The sequence below is a fragment of the Phyllobates terribilis genome, unplaced genomic scaffold (assembly GCF_046119375.1).
Source record: "Phyllobates terribilis strain yellow unplaced genomic scaffold, ASM4611937v1 Scaffold_5__5_contigs__length_657084704, whole genome shotgun sequence".
In the NCBI taxonomy this organism is placed as follows: domain Eukaryota; kingdom Metazoa; phylum Chordata; class Amphibia; order Anura; family Dendrobatidae; genus Phyllobates; species Phyllobates terribilis.
The window spans coordinates 405,160,821-405,184,497 of record NW_027362765.1 but is presented as its reverse complement, the minus strand read 5'-3'; the positions used below and the strand labels follow the sequence as shown (position 1 = coordinate 405,184,497).

Below are 23,677 nucleotides of genomic sequence, written 5' to 3'. Positions count from 1 at the left end.
AGTTTCTAAATGTCTGAAAAAAAAAATTGGTCACTAAAGTCTTGACAGTCCATGATATTTATGATAGTATTCAATGCTGCAAGATATATCAAGTATGTTTCTTATTTTTCAGACATGTATTATACTACCACATTCCAAAAATGTTGAAATTCGTAAAGCTAGAACCAGTGCTGCATAATGTGAGACATTTTCATCTTTTAACGTTTCATAAAAAGAACCGTTTACAATTGAGATATTTGTTATTTTACTAAATACCAACACCCCTCCTTCCTTTCAGAATAATACAAAAAATAAATCTAAAAGTCTATTTAAATCAGTATAAATTAAACATAAGTGGTCTAAAATGTGACATTTGCAAAAGAAACAAATTCACAAAAAGCAAAATAACTATTTATGTGGCAAAATATTATTCATTAAAAAAACAAACAAACCTCATTTATGGTCATGAGATAAAACTATGATTAGTCCCGATGTCTCCAAGTTCTCTGCTCATAATGTAATGTAAATATTGACTTCTTAAAGAAACAATGTATCGGAAAACACAACGATAATTTCTATCTGAGTAACAGTCTGAACATATGTTATTTCTCAAAATATTTTTAAATGTAGAATCTGGAGAGGAAGATGGTTGGGGAGGGTATACTACATGTATAGGAAGTGGCATCTCTGTCCTTTTTCCATTGGGCGTTTGCTTTGAGAATGGCACAAAACACCAGAGACTTCATGATTCAAAATGTATGTACAATTAAACCATAGTATCCATAGATGTGAATAATGATAGAGACCTTACCCTTGAATTGCATGATGTCCCAATTTAATTGCTTTAATGTTGGCCCATCACCTACACACAGGAATATTTCATTTAAGAAAAAAATTGGGGCCGAATTAATGCATTTTCCGTAAAGTTCCCTCCGGGGGACCAATGAAGTGAATGGAGGAGACATGTACGAGCCAATGCAAATACAATCAATGATATTGCCTGCCCTGTCCAATCAGATTGCCGATCTTGAATCTTAAAATAGTTTGGGCAACTATTTCAATCATTTGCATTAGGCCATGTTCACACGTTCAGTACTTGGTCAGAATATTGCATCAGTTTTTGTAAGCAAAAATCAGGAAAAAATACAGAAGTGGTGACGTTTTTCTATTATACTTTTCCTCTGATTGCTCCACTCCTGATTTTGGCTTACAAATACTGATGTAAAATACTGACAAAATACTGAATGTGTGAACGTGGCCTTAGCTTGTATATGTATGCCTTAAGCCGTAACTATAGGCTGCATACTAACAAATACTACTCCTAGCCGTGCCATTAAAGCCTTTCTTATGTGTAGGTGTCTGGTGCTTCATAAATATGAACCAATTATTAATTTAATACTGTTATATAAAGTTTTATATATTTATGTCTTAAAGAGGACCCATTGTGACTTTCCATCAATAGGTCATTTTTTTACCTGGTGTAAATGCCGCTGTTCTCCTGAATCTGGCGATGTTTTTCTTTTTTTCCAGCACCTCTCCATTCCTGAGATATAGCCCCATCTATTCTGTATATAAATCAAATATTTTAGCCAAGTGGGCATGGTCCTGAATACTTTTCTTGAGGACCACACCCAGTTGGATAAAATGACAACATTTATATACAGGGAAAAGAGGGTCATATCTCAGGAACAGGGAGGCACAGGAACAAAAGAAAAAACGTGCAAGATTCAGGTGAACGTAGGCATTTATACTGGGTAAAATATATATATATATATATATATATATATATATATATTTATGGCAAATGTTGTATGAATCTCAATATTAAATATAGAATGGATAAAAGTAGAAATATCAAATGCCAAAGTTACTAATATATGCCCTGATAGAACATCATTGAGAGTACTCTCCCGCTCGAGAACCCAAAGGATGTGAGCCAAAATGGACAGCCAACAACACAAGGCTATACATCTAATACTAGTAGTCACTATAGAGGAAATCTCTGGCTGCAGCTTCTCTTGGCAATAATAGCTGATTTCCAGGGGTTTCTTCCTTAGACAACTCCTTTAATAGGAGAGTGGGGGGGCTCAACTTTTGAAAATCCCTACTTATTAGTAGAGTCACATGATAATAAGAAATTCAAAAAGTGTTCCCTCAGCAATCAGCTGTAATCTGTAAGGAACCCTAGCAGTAATTGTTCCATTTCTCTTCATCACCTACACAGGGGAAAATAGGCATTACACAGTGTCCACTAAAATCAGTGGTTTTTCAGAGTAATGCTGGATGGGACAAGTCCTCCAGAATGAGAGACACTCTTTGTAATCACTCTTCCCTCTGGCCAATAGATGACTATCCTGAACAGATTAATCGGTCCCATTTTAAAGGGAATGTAACAGAGTCCAAGGAGACTGATGAATCAGACACTGATTGCAATATTGTATTTTTACTCTAAAATGCTGCCGCGATTCAGAGACAACAGACTTTGAAAAGTCAGACAGGGACTATGTTCTTCAGATAACTAGTCAGAGTCTGATCCCAGGTGGCTTCTCCCCTTACCATTCCCCAGACTGACATGTCTCTCCCTATACACACATAGGAAGAGACCTGTCAGTCTCGGGAGCGGGTCGGCTTTTCAAAGTATGTTGTCTCAGAAGTGTCTGATTCATGCTGCCGCGTTTCAGAGACAACCGACTTTGAAAAGTCAGACAGGGACTATGTTCTTCAGATAACTACTCCAAGAGTTTGATCCCAGGTGGCTTCTCCCTTTACTGTTCCCTAGACTGACATGTCTCTCCCTATACACGCATAGGAAGAGACCTGTCCGTTCTTGGGAATGGGTGGGGAGAAGCCACCGGGGACCTGCTTTGGACAAGTCATCTTTGACGTGTGGTTCCCTGTTGGCTTTTCAAAGTATGTTGTCTCAGAAGTGTCTGATTCATGCTGCCGCGTTTCAGAGACAACCGACTTTGAAAAGTCAGACAGGGACTATGTTCTTCAGATAACTACTCCAAGAGTTTGATCCCAGGTGGCTTCTCCCTTTACTGTTCCCTAGACTGACATGTCTCTCCCTATACACGCATAGGAAGAGACCTGTCCGTTCTTGGGAATGGGTGGGGAGAAGCCACCGGGGACCTGCTTTGGACAAGTCATCTTTGACGTGTGGTTCCCTGTTGGCTTTTCAAAGTATGTTGTCTCAGAAGTGTCTGATTCATGCTGCCGCATTTCAGAGACAACCGACTTTGAAAAGTCAGACAGGGACTATATATTCTTCAAAAAACTAGTCCAAGAGTCTGATCCCAGGTGGCTTCTCCCCTTACCATTCCCCAAACTGACATGTCTCTCCCTATACACACATAGGAAGAGACCTGTCAGTCTCGGGAGCGGGTGGGGAGAAGCCACCGGGGACCTGCTTTGGACTAGTCATCTTTGACGTGTGGTTCCCTGTTGGCTTTTCAAAGTATGTTGTCTCAGAAGTGTCTGATTCATGCTGCCGCGTTTCAGAGACAACCGACTTTGAAAAGTCAGACAGGGACTATGTTCTTCAGATAACTACTCCAAGAGTTTGATCCCAGGTGGCTTCTCCCTTTACTGTTCCCTAGACTGACATGTCTCTCCCTATACACGCATAGGAAGAGACCTGTCCGTTCTTGGGAATGGGTGGGGAGAAGCCACCGGGGACCTGCTTTGGACTAGTCATCTTTGACGTGTGGTCCCCGGTCGGCTTTACAAAGTATGTTGTCTCGGAAGTGTCTGATTCATGCTGCCCATTGTTCAAGCAGCATGAATCTCCTGTCAGGTTCCCTTTAACCTCAAAATTTCCTAAAAGGCTGTATATTAATTTATTCTTTTTGTAATTGGACAACCCCTTTCAATAACATTTTTTAGAATAAATGGTATTTAAAAAAAGAAAAATTGCACCCCATAAGAAAAAACTATTGGCACTACATAAAATGAGTGTTGGCCATGGCAAGCGATTTAATTGCTCCTCTTCTATCATATATCTGAGTATAAAGCCATCAGCCCCATATTAAGCTCCTATGAGGCACATTAATAAACCACTTTATTTTTGGTCGCAGAAAATAATAATTTACACGACCCATTTTTCAATAACAATTATTACGATTCTTGCAAAGTGCCAAATGATAATTATTTCCCAATGCAACGTTACAGTAAATTTGTATACATGCGAGACATAAGTCTTATCAGCCATAAACTGGTAACTGTATTCCTAAAACAAATTAATATCGTTGGGATTAATGAACTGAGAAATTGAAGCTTAGATCACTACATAAGCAAATTTATTAATGTTACACATAAATTAGTGAGGGGAAAAAAATAAGTTTTAATGAAAGAAAGACAAAAATAAAATAAAATGTATTAAATTGTAATTGTTCAATCTTCAACCTCGTTTCATTATTATTAAGGATTTTAAGGATTTGGAGATCTTCTCCCTAATAATAATGCATGATAAAAATAAAAATAAAAAAATTCGATACGTATGACAAAACAGGTTTTCCCAGTGGGCCCAAGCAGTAAGAAAATAAAAAGAGCCCTGGCTCATAAGATTTTAATTTAGAACTAGAGAAATGTCTGGTCCTGGCTGGTGAGTGAGTTGGCTTCATCTGACATTACCAGTACTGACCATGTTGTTTTTCAGCTGTCAACATGACCAGTCTCTTGGGAGTCTGGGCCACTGTTTGCTATTAGCAAAACGCTAAGAGAAATATCATATGTGGGAGGCAGGGTGTTTTGCACCAAAATGTCAGAACACTCTCCTTGCTTAAATGTCCTTCTCCTTTGTTACATTATATTTTGCCGAACTCTCATAAGAAGCTAGCTTAGACGTAAAAGAGATGTCCACTCCAATTTTTCATTTAATGCCCCTTCCCTAAATAAAAAATTTAATAAAATAAGACGATTTGCAGAAATTTGTTCCTATGCTGCCTTTTGGTTGAACATCATTTTTTATTACTATAGGTCAAGAAGTCCATGCACATGGTCATTTTACAGGTCTGTTTTGTATGGACCTGCAATATGGCGATCACATCATATCCCATTGAGTTATATGGAATCTATTAGAAAAAGATTGTGGAATTTTTCAACGTATGGTCTCTTCTGGCCGTTTCCTCCAATAAAAGGTTTTACCTTTCACGGAAGCACCATATATAAATATACAGATCCCTAATATGTAATTGCAAGGACTCCTTGTGCCCTCGTACAGAGGTCTGTCCATGCTGCCTTGCTATATGCATGGGCCATAAGGGTAAAAAATTTTGAAATGAGCCCAACATGTAAAATGTTGACCAGTATTATGAGAGATTCAGGATACGTAGAGAATGGCTTACTATTTTTACATAACCTAGGCTTATAGATTATTACTCCGAGCCCTTGTAGAAGCCCAGTCTTCCAATTATCCAGTTTGCAGTCTGTGACTTTTGTTGGTCATATTTTACAACAATCATTAGATATATCATGAGGAGCCCAACGTTTCATCTTCACCCAGTGAAAAAAAAATCAAATTATCTCTTTCTTTTTGGTGCTTCTGAAGATCCAAAAATCCCAGCATATCACATAGCTTTTCCAGCATGGTCTCAAAAATGCGTATATGAATGAGTGAATCCAGTTCTTCTCCCAATCCACCTAAAATTTGGTTTCACCAGAATCTTAATTTTTTTAGTTTTGGTTCACATGAATCCAGCAAAATGGCCATCATTTTGATTATACTCACTTCACCTGACCTTCACGCTCTCTGAGAAATTTCCCCCCTTGTCCTCATAGTTCTGGTCTTCTCTGCACAGGTCTTCTTTGGTCTTCATCTGCACAGTTCTGGTCCGGTCTTCAGCACCTCCTCACTGACTAGATCTTCTGAAGTCATGATGTAGTGGTGCAACATCTGTCATGACGTAACAAGACCTAGTCAGCGCCAAAGGCTCCTAAGACCAGTCCGGACTGTGAAGATGAAGGTAGAAGAACCATGAGAAGACCAGACCAGAATTGTGAAGATCAGGTGAGGAGCTTCACAGAGTAGGTGAGAACTGAACTATACTGCCGAATTCATATTAATCTGCCAAAATTTGAAGGGTTGAACATTTGCCCATCCTTAGGACTCATTAATTCTGATTTCCCACCCAAAATTTGGCGGATCTGAGGGCAGTCAAGTCACAAGCCTCAGATGTATAGTTGTAGGCCCCATCACAAGAGCAGTAGAGTCATCTGGATTCAATCTAAATTCCTAGTTCCAAAAAGCTCTAGTGTTTTTGTTCTTCCAGAACTTGAAAAAAAAAATCTTTCTAGATGTTTTTTAATTCTAAAATGTATCATGATCCATAATATCTGCAGTTTACAACCAAATGGCAGCAGAATTCTGCAAATCAACTTATAAAAGCATAAAATTTAACTAAAACCTCCCCTTCCTGCCCCAAAAAATAAGACTAAATTCCCCATTAAAATAAACTATTTATTCAATCTTTAGGTCTTTCACTGAAAAATAGAGACCATGTAGGCTTGTTAAGCTAATGTAATCTTTCCTCTTTTCTTCTAGCTATGTCGGGTCTTGTAGTTCCACCAATGTAAAGTCACTTTTGTCTACTTGCTTGTAGCATCAAGCTTCAGAAGAAAGCTTCAGGGGACACATTTAGTGTATTAAGGAGTACTGACGGAAACCAGTATCTTCAGAACAAAAAAACACCGAGAAGCAAAATGCTACAAACTCTTTGTTTTACAAAGATTTTATTTGAACTTATTAGAACTCGACCTGCAAAAATGATCGACTTCTTCACGAACAATTCCATTTTGTCGACTGAACTTTTCTCATATTTTTCACCTTTCTCAATCCTGAAGAAGATGGGAGGGAAAAAAAGAAAATAAAAAGCGACGCCTATTTTGTACAAAGTTTCTGATTATGTCTTGGCTATGTCTAGTACTTGCTCAATGTTGGGACAAAAAAAAAAAAAAAAAAAAAAAAGCGTTGTGGATGCACCGTTCCGAATTCTCATGAAACACTGATGAAAAATGCCTCAGAACATTTTTCAAGTACTCATTATTGGACTTCACAATGGTTGTGTATCTCTTATAATGTGAAATATTTTTTTGTGGTGAAAAAAAGGGGGCCAAGGAGGTTTGAGCCATCAAACTGGAAAAAAAATAAATAAAAGATAAAAAATATATGAATCATTTAAATTTGGGAAGGTGGGGGAGGCGTCAGACAAAAAGGGGAAACTTGGGGCGGGGAAAGGGTTTATCATTGCTTAACTTCATCTTAATGAAATGGAACTTTGTAACTTATTGTAGTTAGGAATTGTAACTTTGATATTGAATTCTCTTGCCTTCAACAAGCACACTGACAGAGGGGAGATGCTACTGTCTGTTGGTTCCAATATACTTCCACTGCTAGAGCTTCCTGTTAAGCAAGTGTGACCTGCATCATTTTTTTCGATTTCTTGCTCGCACTGTATACTATTGCATTCTTAGGCTACTGTGAAGTCTATGTTTCTTGTACCAGAAAATTGTCCTTTTGACTTCTAGAACCTTATTCCCTAATGTGTTTTGTATGTGGTTATAAAATTGTAGACTTTTGTGATTTTGCCAAAGTTGTAGCTAAATATTTATACACTTGTCTTGAATTTTTTTTTTTTATTGTTTTTTTTTTTTTTTCCAGATCCACTTAAAATATTCGAGAGCCTATTTTATTCCTCAAACGCATTTTAACGGGGGAATAAAATAAAATCTTGACACTTTCTTTCACGTGAACACTTGCAGTCACTAAGGGAATTTATTTTGTAACATATCAATTATAAATATTGTATTTATCTTTGAAATTTTGTATATTGCTTTCCATTGTTTTTTTTGTTCTTGTATGTATGTATTATTATTATAATTATTGTTATTTTTTAAAACATTTTTTGTGTCTGTTTTTTTTTTTTTTGTAATTTTTATTTTTTCATGTCGGGCTGGTGTGTTGACGTGCTGAGAAAACAGCATTAAGCCAAGAAAGGTTGCCTTCATACTGTATGTTCTTTTTTTTCAACGAATCATGGTGTCCATAAATGTCATTTGTACTTTCAGAAATGTGCTATTGTTTAGACTTTCCGTCCTTTTTTTTTTATTATTATTATTGTTATTATTTTGAGGAAAAGTCAAATTCATCCTTTATTTTTATATTATTTTTTAAGTTATCTGAACAAATGATTTTTTTTTTTTTGGAATAAAAGTTGTTTGTTGTATAGTCAAAAAAAAAAAAATAAAAAATTGTGCCACATGGCTGTAATTAATATCAGTAGAACAAAAATGTGCATGATTATCTGACCACAAATACCACGCTATTTGTGGTTGTATGTTTATTTTAATTATTTTTTTTTATTATTTTTTTTTTTATAGAATGTAAAAATCATTTTAGCTGCCACTCATAAGAATTGCCACATAGTAAAAAAAAAAAATAAATAAAATAATAATGTGCTTACTGGACAAATTCAGAGGCCGAAAATTTTAAATAAATAATTAACAACTGATATTTTGTTAAAAAAAAAAAAAGTTTGCCACATTAGTTTCTCTGATGCCTTAAAGTTATTTTCTTTTTTTATTAAAATAATAGAAAAAAATATTTTGCGCTATTTATTGCAGGTTTACACCACGATCTCTAATCGTCACGTCGTTACGATGATTTCTGGTGTAAATCTAAAAATAAATAGAAGGAAAAAAAAAAAAAAAAAAAGCACAATCCTGGTGTAAAATGATGTCACTCCTTTTCTGCATCTGTCTTCTGCTGCACTCTGCACTCCCAAAACTCATGCACTGTTTATAGGTTTCATACAATTCACGGTAATACTCAACTTTTTTATATATTTTTGATGGAGATTTTTTGTAGCGAGTCCCAAGTAGTTGAGACTTTTTAATTGGAAAGATATCCTCGGTAAATGATATTAGTGCCAAAATCATAGTTTGTAAAGGTGATGGACCGGTTAATATTTTTATTTTTATTTTTTTGTTTTTTTTTCCTTTGCACTATAGACATTGCTATTACAGCGGTGTGAATACTTTTGCAAACTGCAGCAGAATTAAATTTCTACACAAAAAGGAGAGACATTTTATTTTAATTTCTAGGCAATATGCAGATTAATCGAGTGTTGTAAAACAGTGGAAGCTGCGGTACAACACGGACTTGAGATGCTTTGCACATTTACGTTCTGAAAGCCTATAGGCTTAGCGAAATGGGAAAAACAAAAAAATCTAGACACTTTTAAAAAAAAAAATAAATAAAGAAAAATAAAAAAGCCTCGTTTTTATTTTGTATAGGAAAGGTTCAAATAATGAAAAAAAAAAGAGGTCATGTGTACATGTTAAAAAAAAAAACAAAACATTTGCAAGTTATTTCATTCATGCAATCTGTTTGTGTTCTAGATTAGTTAGTCAATTCACACATTGTCTCCAGAATGAACGCTTCACTAAATGGTAGATCTTACTGTTAAAGACCCTACAATAAGATTGTTTTATCTGTACATTTTTTTCAGATATTTAACTGTATAAAATGTTCATTTTACACAATATTTAATTAAAGTATTTCTTGTCTGTGAATTTCACTTTTTAGTAATTTTATCTGAAGTTTGATTATTAAAAAAATCTTGCAAATCACCGAAAAGGAACAGAACGTTGGGGTTTCTTTCATACAAATTTTACTTCTCTGATTTAAAGGGAATCTGCCAGCAGGTTTTTGCTATGTAATTTGGAGATAGAGGCTGAAACACAGAATTCAGGGATGTGTCACTTATTAGGCTGTGTGCTGTTGCTTATACAATGAAGGTTTTATCACCAGGACATTATCACTGCCAGGATTGGTCCAACCATGCCCCTCTTCTGATAAGCAGCTCACTGTCAATTGACAATGTACACAGCAAGCTGTGGTGTGGGCAGGGGCAGCTTTCTGAGCTCTGCTGCAAACTCTGATTGTGTCACAACTGCTGCACCCAGTAAACTAAGTGACAAATCACTTGAATCAGGGTCTCTTTTCCTACATTATGCTACTCTCAGATGAGGCAGCAAAAACCTGCTGTCAGATTCCCTTTGAGAAAGATATACATTTATCAAGTATAAAAATTGTCATTGCAACATGAGTCTTAAAAAAAGAAAAAAGAGCGAGGAAAAATTCTAAAAATTTTTACAAAGATGACTTTTCACGAGAGATGAGTGAATACATTTAAGTGAAATTGAATTCTACTCCAATATGACGAAAATCAGAGTTTTAGTAATTAGCTTCCTGGCGGATTCAGCAAAATGGCCATTTTTCTGAACCGTAAGGGGTCATCAAAAGGTTACAAAAATGAAAAAAATCCTTATGCTCACTTAAACCACTCACCATCACTCGTCCGGTCCTCGTCGCATCTTCTAATCCCCATTACTTTTTCTGAAATCCCCAAACCTCTGACACTGAGCTAGGACTTCCAAATTTCATGAGGCCCAAGGCTGTTCTGCACAATCATGCGCAAGGTTAGGGCGCACGTCATGCTGTTGTGACCTTTTGCGCGCTTGCTCGAAACTCTCCTGGGCCTCATCAGAGCTGAAAGTCCCAGCTCAGTGTGAGAGGCTCAGAGATTTCACTGCGAGCAGAAGATATGATGTGGACCAGATGGGTGATGGTTAGGAGTGGTGGGGCCGGAGAGGTGAGCAATAAGGTGACTATAAGGATTTTTTTTACATATTATATTTATTATGCTCTTTATAGACCCCAGAACATAATAAAGGACATTAAATTGGCATAGAAGAATTTCTCGAATTTTTGGGGAGAACACGAATTTGAATTTTACCTAATCTGCTCATCTCTACTTATCACACATAATACTTATTATTTAGCCATTATGGCTAACCAGAGGCATACAAAAAGAAGCAATGCTAACCAGGTAACACTACTAACTACTACAAACTGGGATGGAAAGTATACTCCTATCAATCTTCCCTAAAATTGTTTGCATACTAATTCCAGTGAGGAATCTCGGGAACACATTATTATCATGCTTTGCTTCTATAGTGCCATCATATTCCCAGTGCTTTCCAGACATCATCATCACTGTTCCCATTGGGGCTCACAATCTAAATTCCCTATTTCTTTGGAGTGTGGGAGGAAACTGGAGAACCTGGAGGAAACCCATGCAGACACGAGGAGAACATACAAACTCCTTGTAGATGTTGTTCTTGGTGGGATTTGAACCCACGATCCGAGGGCTGCAAAGCAACAGTGCTAACCACTGAGCCACTATACAGTGCTAACCACTGAGCCACCGTGCTGCTCTTTGCTCAGATGTTGGTTGAAACTTCTCTCTCAAGAATACACGTTTTTGTAAGATTATATTGTTTTTACATTTTTTGCCAACTTCAACACCTTATTGACAAAGGTATGGCCACCATGCTTGACCATGACTTGGTTTTATAATTCTCAAATCAACAGTTGACACGATGAGTTCTGTCAACTGTTCATGGTCTGTCTCTCTTTGGTCGACCATAAAAAAAACATGATAGGTTGGGTTTCAACCATTATGTCTAGATTCGAGGACCATGCTATTGATCCCTTTGACCTGGAGTAGACTTTGTGTGGCTCGCTTTACTAGTGTTCTTGTAATGTATTTGACTATGTCTACACAGGCGTTTTGCCAATGCATTCTTAAAGAAAACCTGTCTCTATGAAAGTCCCATTAAAATACTGACTTTTTGTAATACCCAACACTAATAGATAAAATTACAACCCTTAAAGAACTTTTCACAGTGCTAAATAAGGGGCTGGAAAGAAAACATGCCCTGGTTGTATCACATGGTACTTTTCCTAGTCAGGAGCTCTGAAAATGATCATATGATGCAGGCCGTGACAAGAGTGCTGTGCTTGATCATCAATACTGGTCCGATGAGCCTACTGATTTAATAAAGAAGGAAAAAATTCTTGTCATATCATGGTCAACTTTTTAGCTCTATGCCGAGTTTGAACTAGACCTGGAGATCAAATGATCTGCAGTCTGTAGCGATCAGCTAAGTTGTGGGCATCCTGATCAGATTCAGAGACCCTTTTACTAAAGCTACATAGCTGTCAATTGAACAATTATTTGGCTGACAGGTATCTCTCCTGACTTCCCCATATATAGGATGCTCGGCTCCTCTGAGTGCTCAAGTGTTCTCCATGAGAGGCGCTGCCGGACAAAAAGATAAGCTGTTCAGTATCTCCTAACATCATCTGCCGAAATGGAGAGTGTGGTGAGGACCCCATATAGATTAAATTTGTTTTGTAGGGCTTCCCTTGAATTTTTTCATGTGTGTGGAGGAATTTAGGAGGATAAGGCCCCCCCACACATAAGACTAATTTTGATAGATGATGGGTACAGCCAACAGTCTAATGTGTACGGAGGCCCCCAACAGATGATTTCAGAAGGGATAAGGATCTAGCATGTCTGATTTTGGACTGCCGATCATTTTGTTCTCTAAGAGAAAAGCAGTCACCAGAGATGTCCGGCAACGGCTCTCTCGTAGAGAACACAAGAGGACTCGTCAACTTGCTCTTTTGTATGGGAGCAATGGGTGAGATTGCTCCTGGTTGAACAATGGTTCGGCCGATAGCGATCCAAAGGGTAAGGTGGGTTCAATGCACTCTCCATGCTGGAGACCACTCGCTCTGATGTTAATATTCCCTAACAGGACACCCCTTTTACAGAATCAAAGCAACCTAGGAGAGATAAGAAACAGATAAAATAATTGATCTGATTTATCAATAGTTCCAAGAGGTGTTTTAATTAACTAGATTGGGAATCAGCCAATTAATATCTTTAGACAATGAGACAATACAAGATGTTTTCTTGCTAGGACAACATCCAAATCGTACTGTTAATCCCGCAATTTCTATAGAATATTCTGGATATCTTCACGTTACACTTTGAAAATTGTGACAAGAGTTAAACTGAACACGAGAATATATTTAGCAATCCAGTATGTCTTGGTATTGATCAGTGGAAAGCAGTTACTTTACCTTGTCTTTAAGGCAGCAGATGTTGTGTGATGTTGCGATAATCCACTTTTTCTCCTCTTACAGATTACCAGATATTGAAACAATGGATGACAGTCTGTCCTTCTCTGTAATATAAACCTTGAATCAAAGTAAATGCAATTGACGTAACTGGGAGCAAGGTTTAAGGGAGACAAAATAACTGCTAAAACCCTAATGCCACCAGTGATACTTTATAGTATTATTTCACAATGAGATACAAATATATTACATTTAAGTAAATAAAACATAAAATAAAAAAGTAAAATAAAGAAATATACAACCCTGAGGGTTCAGAGCTAGTCTGGCACTTTTTAATGCCGATATGCTTGACACGGGTATATAGGGACCTCAGCGCCCCTCCCTCGTTGTAACTTAGCAATTCCTCTGACAACTCTGTGCTGACAGTGGAGCCACTACCGTGTGACAAGGGATGGCCGTTCCCTATTCCCTTCAATGCTATGCTTACTGAACCTATTGCCATATTAAAATGACAAAATAGTCTGAATACAATGCCTGAAATCCTAAAATGCCCTCCTGACCGTGCCTGAACAAAACTAGAGGAATAAAGAAAAGAGACCCAATGCAAAATCTGTAACAAAGTCCCCAATCTGACACGGATCATTTATAGGGAGGGGCAAAAGGATTGGCAGGACCCCCCCCCAGTTAGGCATACGCATTGGTACTCCGTGTCAACTGGATCAGGGTCCTGCAAACCTCCTCGGCCAACACTCTGATTCTGGTTCCCTTGACGCCAATGACGTCATAATATCATCTGAACTCTAGTCACTAAGCTCACATGATGATGATGTGCGTCATGCTGTGATGTCATGACGTTACAAGGATCCTGTAAATGCTAGACGGTTCGAAGTCTAAGTTGGTGCTCCATAACGGCCAATGAATTTCTCACCTCCCAGGTCCAGCCGCTATGGATTACCAACTTGGCACCTGGATCAGAGTCCCATAAATTTTTTTGCTCAACTGTAGTCATTTATGTGGCTTGGAGGGAGGCCTATGGAAACCTTGGGCAACATGACCCATTGCAAAAGCTGTAAAAGGGCCCCAACCTACCATCTACCATTTAAATAACTGGTGTCTTTATATCTGGCATCTGGGGCCCCTCGGGGACTAGGACCCAGATGAGATCTCTGTTGACAAAATAGTTCAAGTCTATAAGAAACAAGTTTTCATAACCTTCAGCTAAAGAATATATAGAAGATTCTTCCTGGAAGGTAAAGAACATATACTGGATTTCCTAAAGGCATACTTATCAACCAGAACATTGAAGATGTTTTCATAATCTGAAATTTGGTTTTCTAATTTGGACACCACTGATTTCACTGGGATCTGTGACTAGCCATGTATGTGGAGACCTCCCGACTCTCACCCAACAGATACTGTTATGGGAAAGAAGAATCGGGCATCCATACCCAACATGTCCAATCCTTTATCAGAGGAGGTAGGCTGCTGTCAGACGGCCTGGCTGAGCATACTCCACTCTCACGACACTCTCAGCAGAACTGATCATGCATGTACATGGGGAGCTAAAAGAAATAGCTATTGGCCTTTGATATAAAATGATTGACACATTTTAAAAGCAATTAAATGATACGGTTATGAGGATTTCCCTATCAAATTTACATAGTTATCAAATAACTCAGGTCAGATGGTAAATAAGAGTTCTGGATGCAATCAGTACATATGGGAGCAATAAATATAATCAGGGCTTACTAATGTAATCAATAGTCACCGAGGCAGAGGCCTGTGTCCATGTACAATAAACCACCGACCAAAGGAATTGATCCATCCTGCCACTTTCATTCTAAACTTTTGTAGATAAGATGTGAGAACAATATATGGTACCAAGTGAAAATACCCCGCAAACAACTTAGATTTACATATAAATAAAAATATCTACATAGATAGAAGGATAAATGGATAGATAGATAGATAAATAGATAGAAGGATTAATGGATAGATAGATAGATAGATAGATAGATAGAAGTTTAAATGGATAGACAGATAGATATAGATAGATAGATAGATAGATGTGATGAGACATAAATGGACAGATGATAGATAGTATATAAATAGACAAGAGATGAAACATACATAGATAGACACAACATAAATGGATAGAGATAGATAGATAGATAGATAGATAGATAGATAGTCAGAAGGGATGAAACATAGACAGACATTCCTCTTGTACACCATTTAATGCTGGCTATGTTCCTCTCTGTATATGGATATCCCCTCTGTTTGCTGCCGTGGACAGATAAAGCACTTTTTCTTTGTCGGTTGTTGTGTCTGATGTCTTCATTATTCTGTTGAGTGAGCTTTTCTTCCTGTTCTCTGTGCATGGATAGAGCAATGTTTACATGAAGCATAATCAATGAGATTTGCTAATTAGAAATCAATGCTTCCGAGTAGCAATTGTTTGTGCCATGAAAGACTGACTTTACGATTTTATAAAGTCTTTTCAGCAACCGTGGAAAATATATACTCAGAATTTCACACAGACTGAGGCATAACTTAAAAAGGACCTTTCACCAGTTTGAGCATGTTAAACTGGCCACATCAATGAATAGTGTCTGCAGAGCTGAATAAAAAGTAGTTTGATTGTTTTTTTAATTTCTAATCTGAGTTAAGGTGATATTAGCTGGTAAAGTTATAATCTTCCTTTCAACAAAGGGGGCGTTGGCAGAGATTTGTCTCTGAAGGCGTGTACTTTTTCCCCTTCATGACACTGTCGAATCATAAGCAGGAGGCATCATGCAGTGGGAAAAGAACACGCCTCCTTAGAGAAACTTAGAGGCAGTTTTCTCTGTGTGAGATATATAATGACACACAGACCTGCTCTACTCCATGATCTCTGCACCTACTGTGTAGTTTAGATCAGAGCTATGTGTCATTATAAACATCTCTTGCAGCTTTTATCTCACAGCAGTGAATGTGGAGGGAGGGGGATAGAGCAGAGCTATGAGTCATTACAAACACCTGTAGCAGCTCTCATCTCAGGGCACTGTCAGCTCTGCTTTACAACTCCTCCCTCAATACTGACTATGGTTAGATGCATGATGTTGCCCAATCATAAGCAGAGAAAAAAGTACAACCCCGTCTCATAGAAGAATCTTTGCTAATGCCCCCTTGGTTAAAGGGGAAATTAGAATTTAAACTGTACAAGCCAATATCTCCACATTTAGTTAGTTCTGCAACCACAACCATGATGTTGCTAGTTTAACAACCATGATGTTGCTAGTTTAACATGCTAAAACTTGTGAAAACTTCTGGACCCCAGAACAAAATTCTTAACAGCCCTCCCCCATGTCCCACATATAACAGTGGTGTTCTCCTATGTGGCAGAGAGGCTTTTGGTTCAACTTGAACACCATCGCTCAGGCAGTAACAGCCACCACTGCACTTCCTATAGCTATGGTCATTGGCTGCCCATGTTACCAGATATCTACTATCGCAGTCACATAATGTGTCATCAAAACTTGAAGCTCCAGGATCAAAATACAAAATTTGTAACAGAATCCCCATCGACCATTTGTACTGTCATTGATTACATTTTACTATAGACTGCCTCTTCATACCACATAGACATGTTTAGATCACTTTTACAAATCATACAGCTTCAGACTATAATAATACTATAGTGCAGGATCAAAGTCGGCCATACACATAAAACAGGCCATACTCATTAGGTAACTGTCAGCTGACAGTAATCTCTCCCAACTCCCCCCTACATGGAAATGCTGGTGTGGATCCTTCTCTTCCCTGACATTATCTGTCGAGGTAGAATCAGGAGGCTCCCATACACATCAGATAGTCAGTCAATCCCACCAAAAGTTTCAGGGGAATATGTGCTTCCTGTGTCCATACCTTCCTTGTCATCCAGAAGAGGCAGGTGGCTGCCACAACTGTGCTGCAGCACATTCATCCAGTGACAACAGGATCCCTGTCTACTATGACTCAACTTCTGCTGCTACTGCTCAGAGGAGGATGCGTTTCTATGCTTAGCCTATCAGTGCTAAGCCTTCTACAGTGCAGGAAGGAAGCTCAACACTGATAGGCTGCTGTGACCATTCTCATGGAGGGTGTTGTGATGACAATGGCTCTTGTCTGCTGGGACCATCATGGCATGGGTTTCCTTGGCTGATCAGGTGCATGCAGCCATACCTCACCAATCCTAATTGCAAGAGTCAGATTAAGTGGTATAAAACTGCCATCACTAGACTCTGGAGCAGTGAAAACCTGTTCTATGCAATGACAGATCACACTCCTCCATATGATGTCTGATGGATGTCTGTGTTTGGCAAATGCAGGGAGAACGTTATCTGCCTGACTGCATTGTGGCTGTTGTACAGTTTGGTGAAGGAGGAATAATGCTATGGGATAATGCTATTATCAGACCACAGATGTCTGCTTTGCCTTAGCTGGTTATTAAAAATAGGGTGGCCACACATCATTTTTTTAGGGTGCCATCATTTTTAATAACCAGCAAAGTCAAAGCAGACAGGTGGGGGCTGATACTAATAGGCTGAGACGATTCATGGATATTGGCACCTTCCCAGCATAATAAGACCAGCTCACAACTGTCTGCTTTTCCTTGGCTAGTTATTAAAAATAGGGGGGGAACCCACGTTGTTTTTTTAATTTATTTATTAACAAGAACAGCAAAATACACATGCAAGGCACTGCTCCACTCCTCCCCTTGGACCTCCACCTCCTGGTTCAAGATTATTATTTTTTAGAATTTTTTATTCTATGTTATTTTAAGTAATTTCCTTATCCACATTTCTTTGCGGGCAAGTGTTCTGCTCTTACCCCCATTTTGCTTCCTTTTTCAGCCCCCTAGCCCTTACTATAACCATTTTACAGACATTTTACAGCACCAAATGTTGGGTCCCCATTAACTTACATGGGTTTTAGTCCGGGGTCAAGTTCGAGGTCAAGTCTTGCACCTGAACCGAATGGCCGAACCCAACGAACCCGAACTTCCATGGGTCCGCCCACCCCTATTGGATAGATAGTAAATGTATCCATAGATTGATTTATAACCTAAAATAAAAATGCTAAGCATTTTAATATTTTACAGAATTTTACAGTACATCTCCTGACTTGTAAATGAATGAATATACTAAGAAAATATTCTATTTACCGTAAATAGTAGAAGCCTATGATCCTTCTCAGTATTGGCACATACAAAAAGGGACACAAACGCATTGATTTCTAATTAGCAAACCCCATTGATTATGCTTCATGTAAACAATGTTCTATCAATGAAGCGCGATACACGGCATTTGACAAAAACAATATTTGTAATGTATAGCAGTCCAATTGTTTCCTTTCTATCTCCAGTCTTCATGTGATGAATTAAAGAGGACCTGTCAGCTACCCTGAAATGTCTGTCTTAGTAAATGATGTTATTCACCGTGAAATAACTATTCTAAGGCATTTCTCTGCATTCTGCCAATCCTTTTTTTTTATTCCTCCTAGACATTATTGAATAAATTGACAACTGGGTGTTACCAGTTGGGGGTGTGTTCCTGCACAGTCTGACACTGACCAAACAATGCTGACAGTGTTAGACTTTATTTGGCCTCAACTCTTTGACAAAGGAAATGGTAACACTCGGTTGTCAATCTATTAGTACCTTTTCTGGAGGAAAAACTGAGGAATTAAAGAGTTTTAAGAAAGCGTGATGCAGAATTGCTATTTTATGAGAAATACAAGTATTTACTAAAAGAGACATAACAGGGGTGGTGACTCCTCTTTAAAGCAAAGGTTCGAAGTATAATTTACACGTAAAAATGCTAAAGGTGAGCTTGGTCTTGCTCCAGCCAGGTGTCTGTCATCTTTTCAACTTCTCCTGACTTCCATACTACAACCAGAGATATTTCCAGTTTACTTAGTTGTCCACACCAACCTCTGAGCAAGTTACCAACTTTTCACAACTGTACACACCAGGCCTCTGCACTCAAAGTAACACATCGCTTCAAGTGAATCTCCAGTTTACCTATACTTTGTTAGATTCCTGTGATTAATCACTGCCTTGCTGGAAGATACCTGACCTCTTTTATTTCTCTGTTACATTGCTGCCATTAACCATTGGCTTGCTGGTAAGATCCAAGACAGCATTTTCTTCTCTGTTACATTGCTGCTATCAACCATTAAACTGTTGAAACATACCAGAGAGCATTTAATTTTCTGTTTTACAGGTGACATTAACCATTGCCCTGCTGGAAGATACCAGAATGAATTTACTTCTCTATTACATTTCTGCTATTAACCATTGCATTGCTGGAATATATCTGGCTACATTTACTTCTCGGTTACACCTGTGTTTAACTGTTGACATGCCAGAAGATGCTAGACTGCATTCCTATGATTAAGTGCTTCCATGCTGGAAGATACCACGTTCCTATACTACTACTATTGCTAAGTGTATTTAGACACCTGGCTCTGCTTCATCTGTACTACCTGCACCACTTGTTTTTCTGCAGACCTGGTCCTTGCTGATCCACATGTCGTTCATCAAGACCTGCTCCACATCACTTCTGGTCTGTGCTGCTTGCCCAGAACTATGGCTTAGAGAGCTCACGTCACCGGGTGAGCCCATAATAATTTGCTTTGGTTCAAAAATGCAAATTAGACAGCACCAGTGAACACCATTGATTATTAAACCATAATCATCCACATTTGTAGCAAGAATACTCAATGATTACAAAAAGATATGTACCGTGTACTGGTGTGAACGAAAAATTGCCAATTGCAGTGTAAATGTGGTCTTAGCCTTTGTCTCACTAAGGATATGATAACAAAGCCAGAAATATCTCATTAGTCATTGTATAATTGTGACAACTTAAAGTTTATGGCCAGCATAAAAAATGGATACTTTGGGAGGCGTTGTTTTACTTAGAAGTTTTATTTTTTTCAGAATTCAACAGTAAGGCTATGCGCCCACGATGCAGAAATGCTCCAGATTTTTCCTGAGCGTTTCTGCATCTCCCCTGGCTGAAAAAATGCATGCGGATTGTACATGAGGATTGTACATGTGGATTGTACATGCATATTGTACATGCGGATTGTACATGCGTTTTCCTGCCAGGGACATGCGGAAGTGAAGCGTTCTTCACATGCATTTCTGCATGCGGGTTGACAAGCGCTTTCCAAGCGATTTTAGCATCACTTGGAAAGTGCTTGACAACTTGGTCACACTATATAAATCCATGCAACCGGCATGGATTTATATACTGTGACCGTAAAGAATGTTTAAAAATAAAAAAATAAATCTATACTTACCCTCTGATGGCCCCCGGTGTCTTGCTTCCCTCCGTTCTCCCTTGCCGGCAGATCGCGGTACACTGAAGGACCTGCCGACGTCAGCATCGCATGACCCATCACATGACTATGACGTCAGCGCAGGTCCTCCAGTCCATCGCGATCTGCCGGCAAGTGAAGACAAGGAGACCGGGGGCTGTCAGAAGGTAAATATAACATCTATTTTTTATTTTATTCTTTTTGTCACAGTTTCTATGGTAGCCGGGTCCGGAGGAGAGTCTCCTCTTCTCTAGACCCGGGTACCATCCGCACATTAGAACGCATGGAATGCGCATCTACATATACAGTGATGCGGATTCCATGCGATCTAATGCAAGTCAATGGCGGCGAAAACGCAGCACTTCCGCAAAATAATTGGTAGTACTGCGTTTTTTTCTGCAATGATAATCCGCAGCGGAAATTTCCGCAGCATGTACACAGCACATGCGGATTATCATTGGGGAACATGGCAGGCCATGTGTTTTTAATGCGTTTCTGCAGCGTTTTTGCCGCTGTGGAAATGCTTAAAAAACGCATCGTGGGCACACAGCCTAAAAGTCAGGATGACGTGAAGAATCTGAATCGTTTTTACAAGAGAAAAATGCTTCTTTCTCATTTTCTGAGAAAATTGTTATCTCCTGTATTGATTATTCACTCTTAGAAACTGCTCAACTCTTTCTACAAATTTGTCTGCAATGAGGGATCAAATTACACCAACTCACTATAGAAGCCTAAGGAGAGCAAAGGGGAAGATGCTAGAGGGAAACAAAAGCAGAAAGGCTCAAGGAGAAACTCCTAGACTTCTAGTGCTGAAGAAAAACTGCCAAAAATGAGGAATACATGTTATTTAATGGACAGAAATAGTGTAATGTTCATGTACACAAACATACAGTTGTGCTCAAAAGTTTACATACCTGGCAGAATTTTTCCTTCCTTGGCCTTGTTTCAGAGAATATGAATGATAACGAAAAAACTTTTTCTCCACTCATGGTTATTGGTTGGGTGAAGCCATTTATTGTCAAACTACTGTGTTTTCTCTTGTTAAATCTTAATGACAACTGTAGCACCCCGGGGGCTCGGTTGCTACAGAGGTATTGCATCTCAACCAGATGTGCGATATCTCACTTCCAGGTAAGGATGGAGTGTGGATCAGGACCCCGACACCTGCATGCATTACACCACATTTCCGGGGGGCAGGGCGACCGATATGCTCCAAGCTGAGCGCGACTGTCCCTGTCCCTGGTTGGAGTTGGGGGAGGAAGCACCGAGGAAGGGGGAACCCTGTAGTGCAGGAGCAGGGAGAGAGCAGTTCCTGGGTGCACCTAGAGGGAGGTATAAAAGGTGGGCACCATCTTAGTTTAGTGTTCAGAGGAGTTCAGTCAGACAGAAGAAGAGGGACCAGGAGGTGAGAGCAGAGGCTCTGCATGGGCTCTGCTCCGCAGGCAGGCCTAAGAGAGAGGCCGGAGCCTGGAGGAAGCAGAAGGAAGGAGAAGGAAGGAGAAGGAAGAAAGAGGAGCGGAGGAGGCTCCAGGAACAAGGAACGAAGGGACCCCAGGGGTGTGGACCGGTGAGTTGCCACCGCACGCCCGAATCTACCTGCGTAGAAGGGTCAGGCCAAAGGGGGAGACCGGTCCCCGAAACTAGTGGAGGCGGGGAACTACCCTCAGCTAGAAACTGGAGGCTGTGACATTTCATGTGGCGCAGCCCCTCGCTACACCCACTAGGAAGGCACCATATAGGGTCAGGGAAACTGGCGCCAAGTTTACCAAGAGAAGGCCCGAGGCAGCCGGACAGAAGCGAGGTCACTGACAGGGTATGACAGGCCAGAGAAAGGACACACAAAGGGGGTCCTGTGAAACGCTCCGGAGTTACCTGGGAGTCGGCCGAGCCCCTCACCTGGTGAGCACAGTACGACGTGGGCAGCCGTTACCTGCAGAAGGGGTCTGGATAATAAGAACTGTGAGTAAAGGCCCTGGACTGCATCACTGACTCTGTGCTGCTCCCCTGCACCATCACCCCCATCCTCCGCATACACTGCCCTGAGGCTATACTTCTCCCGTGGGGAGTTATACTATGCTCAGCTGCACCCACAACACCAGCCTCAGCGGTCTGCCCTGCATCGGCGGTTCATCCTGACCGCAATCCACGGGTGGCGTAGTCGGACATTTAATGTCATCAAAACCACATAAATAGACAGCCATTTGAGTTGACCACCCTGAGCCACGGGACTGGGTCCCCGCCACACGAGGACTACAGCCCCCAGCATCCGTAACGTGTCCGGTTCCGGGTATCCCCACACACGCGCGGCCCAGGGGGCGCGTCAACCTTTCGCGTAGTCGGCAGGATTTCATGCCCGCCACCAACGGGTACTGCGTGCCTGAAAAGAGACTGTTTCACTGTATTGAAAATGGTGCCCGCCCCAGCAGAACGGACGCCATAATGTGCGCGCCAAAAGACAACAAGAAGCCACCTCCCATCGTCGGCCAGGTCCCAGAATGGCACCAAAGAAGGAGCCCACCCCCAACAGCCTTGAGGCGGCTGTAGGGATGTCCATCAATGTGGGGGGGCTGCCCCTAAGAGTGATTGTCAGAAGATTGCCCCAGGACAACCCCCAACAGGGGCGGAAAGAGAAGAAAACCGGGGGGCAGGGTGTGGTTTGGATCAGTCTCGGCAGACCACACCCGGAGATGACGAGCAGCACCGACTCCAGCACCCTGATGTGTGGCTTGCTGCAGGCCATCGCGGCCCCGTACAGCCTCAGGGAGCTGATGGCGCAGCTCCCTGGAGAAGACCCGGAGTTCCTCCGAACGGCGTTGGAGGATTTGGACCGGAGGATGGTCCAGGCGCAGCGAGAAGCTGTAACAGAGTGGAGAAAGGAGATGGCCCGACGGGTAGCGGCCCAGCAGCACGGGACGCCACCAACACCGGTCAGCGAGCCAGCCCCTGAGGACGAGGAGCGGAGGCCGGAAGCTGAGAGCAGCGCAGCCCTGGAAGCAGGTAAGGGGGACACCCCTGCCACAAGCCCTAATGCCACCAACCTGCCTCTGGACCCTGTCGCGGAGCCAGACATTCCAGGCGTCGCTGCACCTCCCCCTCTCCCGCCGCCGGTATGCAGGCCCCAATCTGTGAGCCCCGTCGCCGGATCAAGCCCCAGGCTGTGCCCCCTGACCCAGGGTGCGATCGGAAGCGGCCCGCTCCAGGCCCGGTCGCAAGGCCTGACCTCCCCAGGCGCCTCCGAACCGCGTGCACCCCAGGTCACGAAGCCACCACCCCTTGGGACCAACCTGTACAGCCAGCTCGCCGGACCCGATGGCGAGCCGGTCCCTGTGCCAGAGGGATGGGTTCACCCCTGTCAGTGGA

General features: G+C 40.7%; 1 protein-coding gene across 23 annotated transcripts in view; it reads left to right on the top strand.

Annotated features, from left to right (window-relative positions):
* EBF3 (EBF transcription factor 3) overlaps positions 1-9,549 on the top strand; it is a 181,448-nt gene extending 171,899 nt beyond the window's left edge. For 8 of the 23 annotated variants that reach the window (XM_073685081.1, XM_073685074.1, XM_073685073.1 and 5 more), the window contains exons 16-17: positions 610-735; positions 6,579-9,549. In XM_073685081.1, coding sequence (XP_073541182.1) covers positions 610-735; positions 6,579-6,625 — 173 coding nt within the window. In that variant the 3' untranslated portion in view covers positions 6,626-9,549. Of the gene's footprint in view, positions 1-112; positions 180-609; positions 736-6,520 lie in introns of those variants that run through there. The other 15 variants (XM_073685091.1, XM_073685085.1, XM_073685090.1 and 12 more) reach the window with 6 other exon arrangements.
* Positions 9,550-23,677: the final 14,128 nt, after the last annotated feature.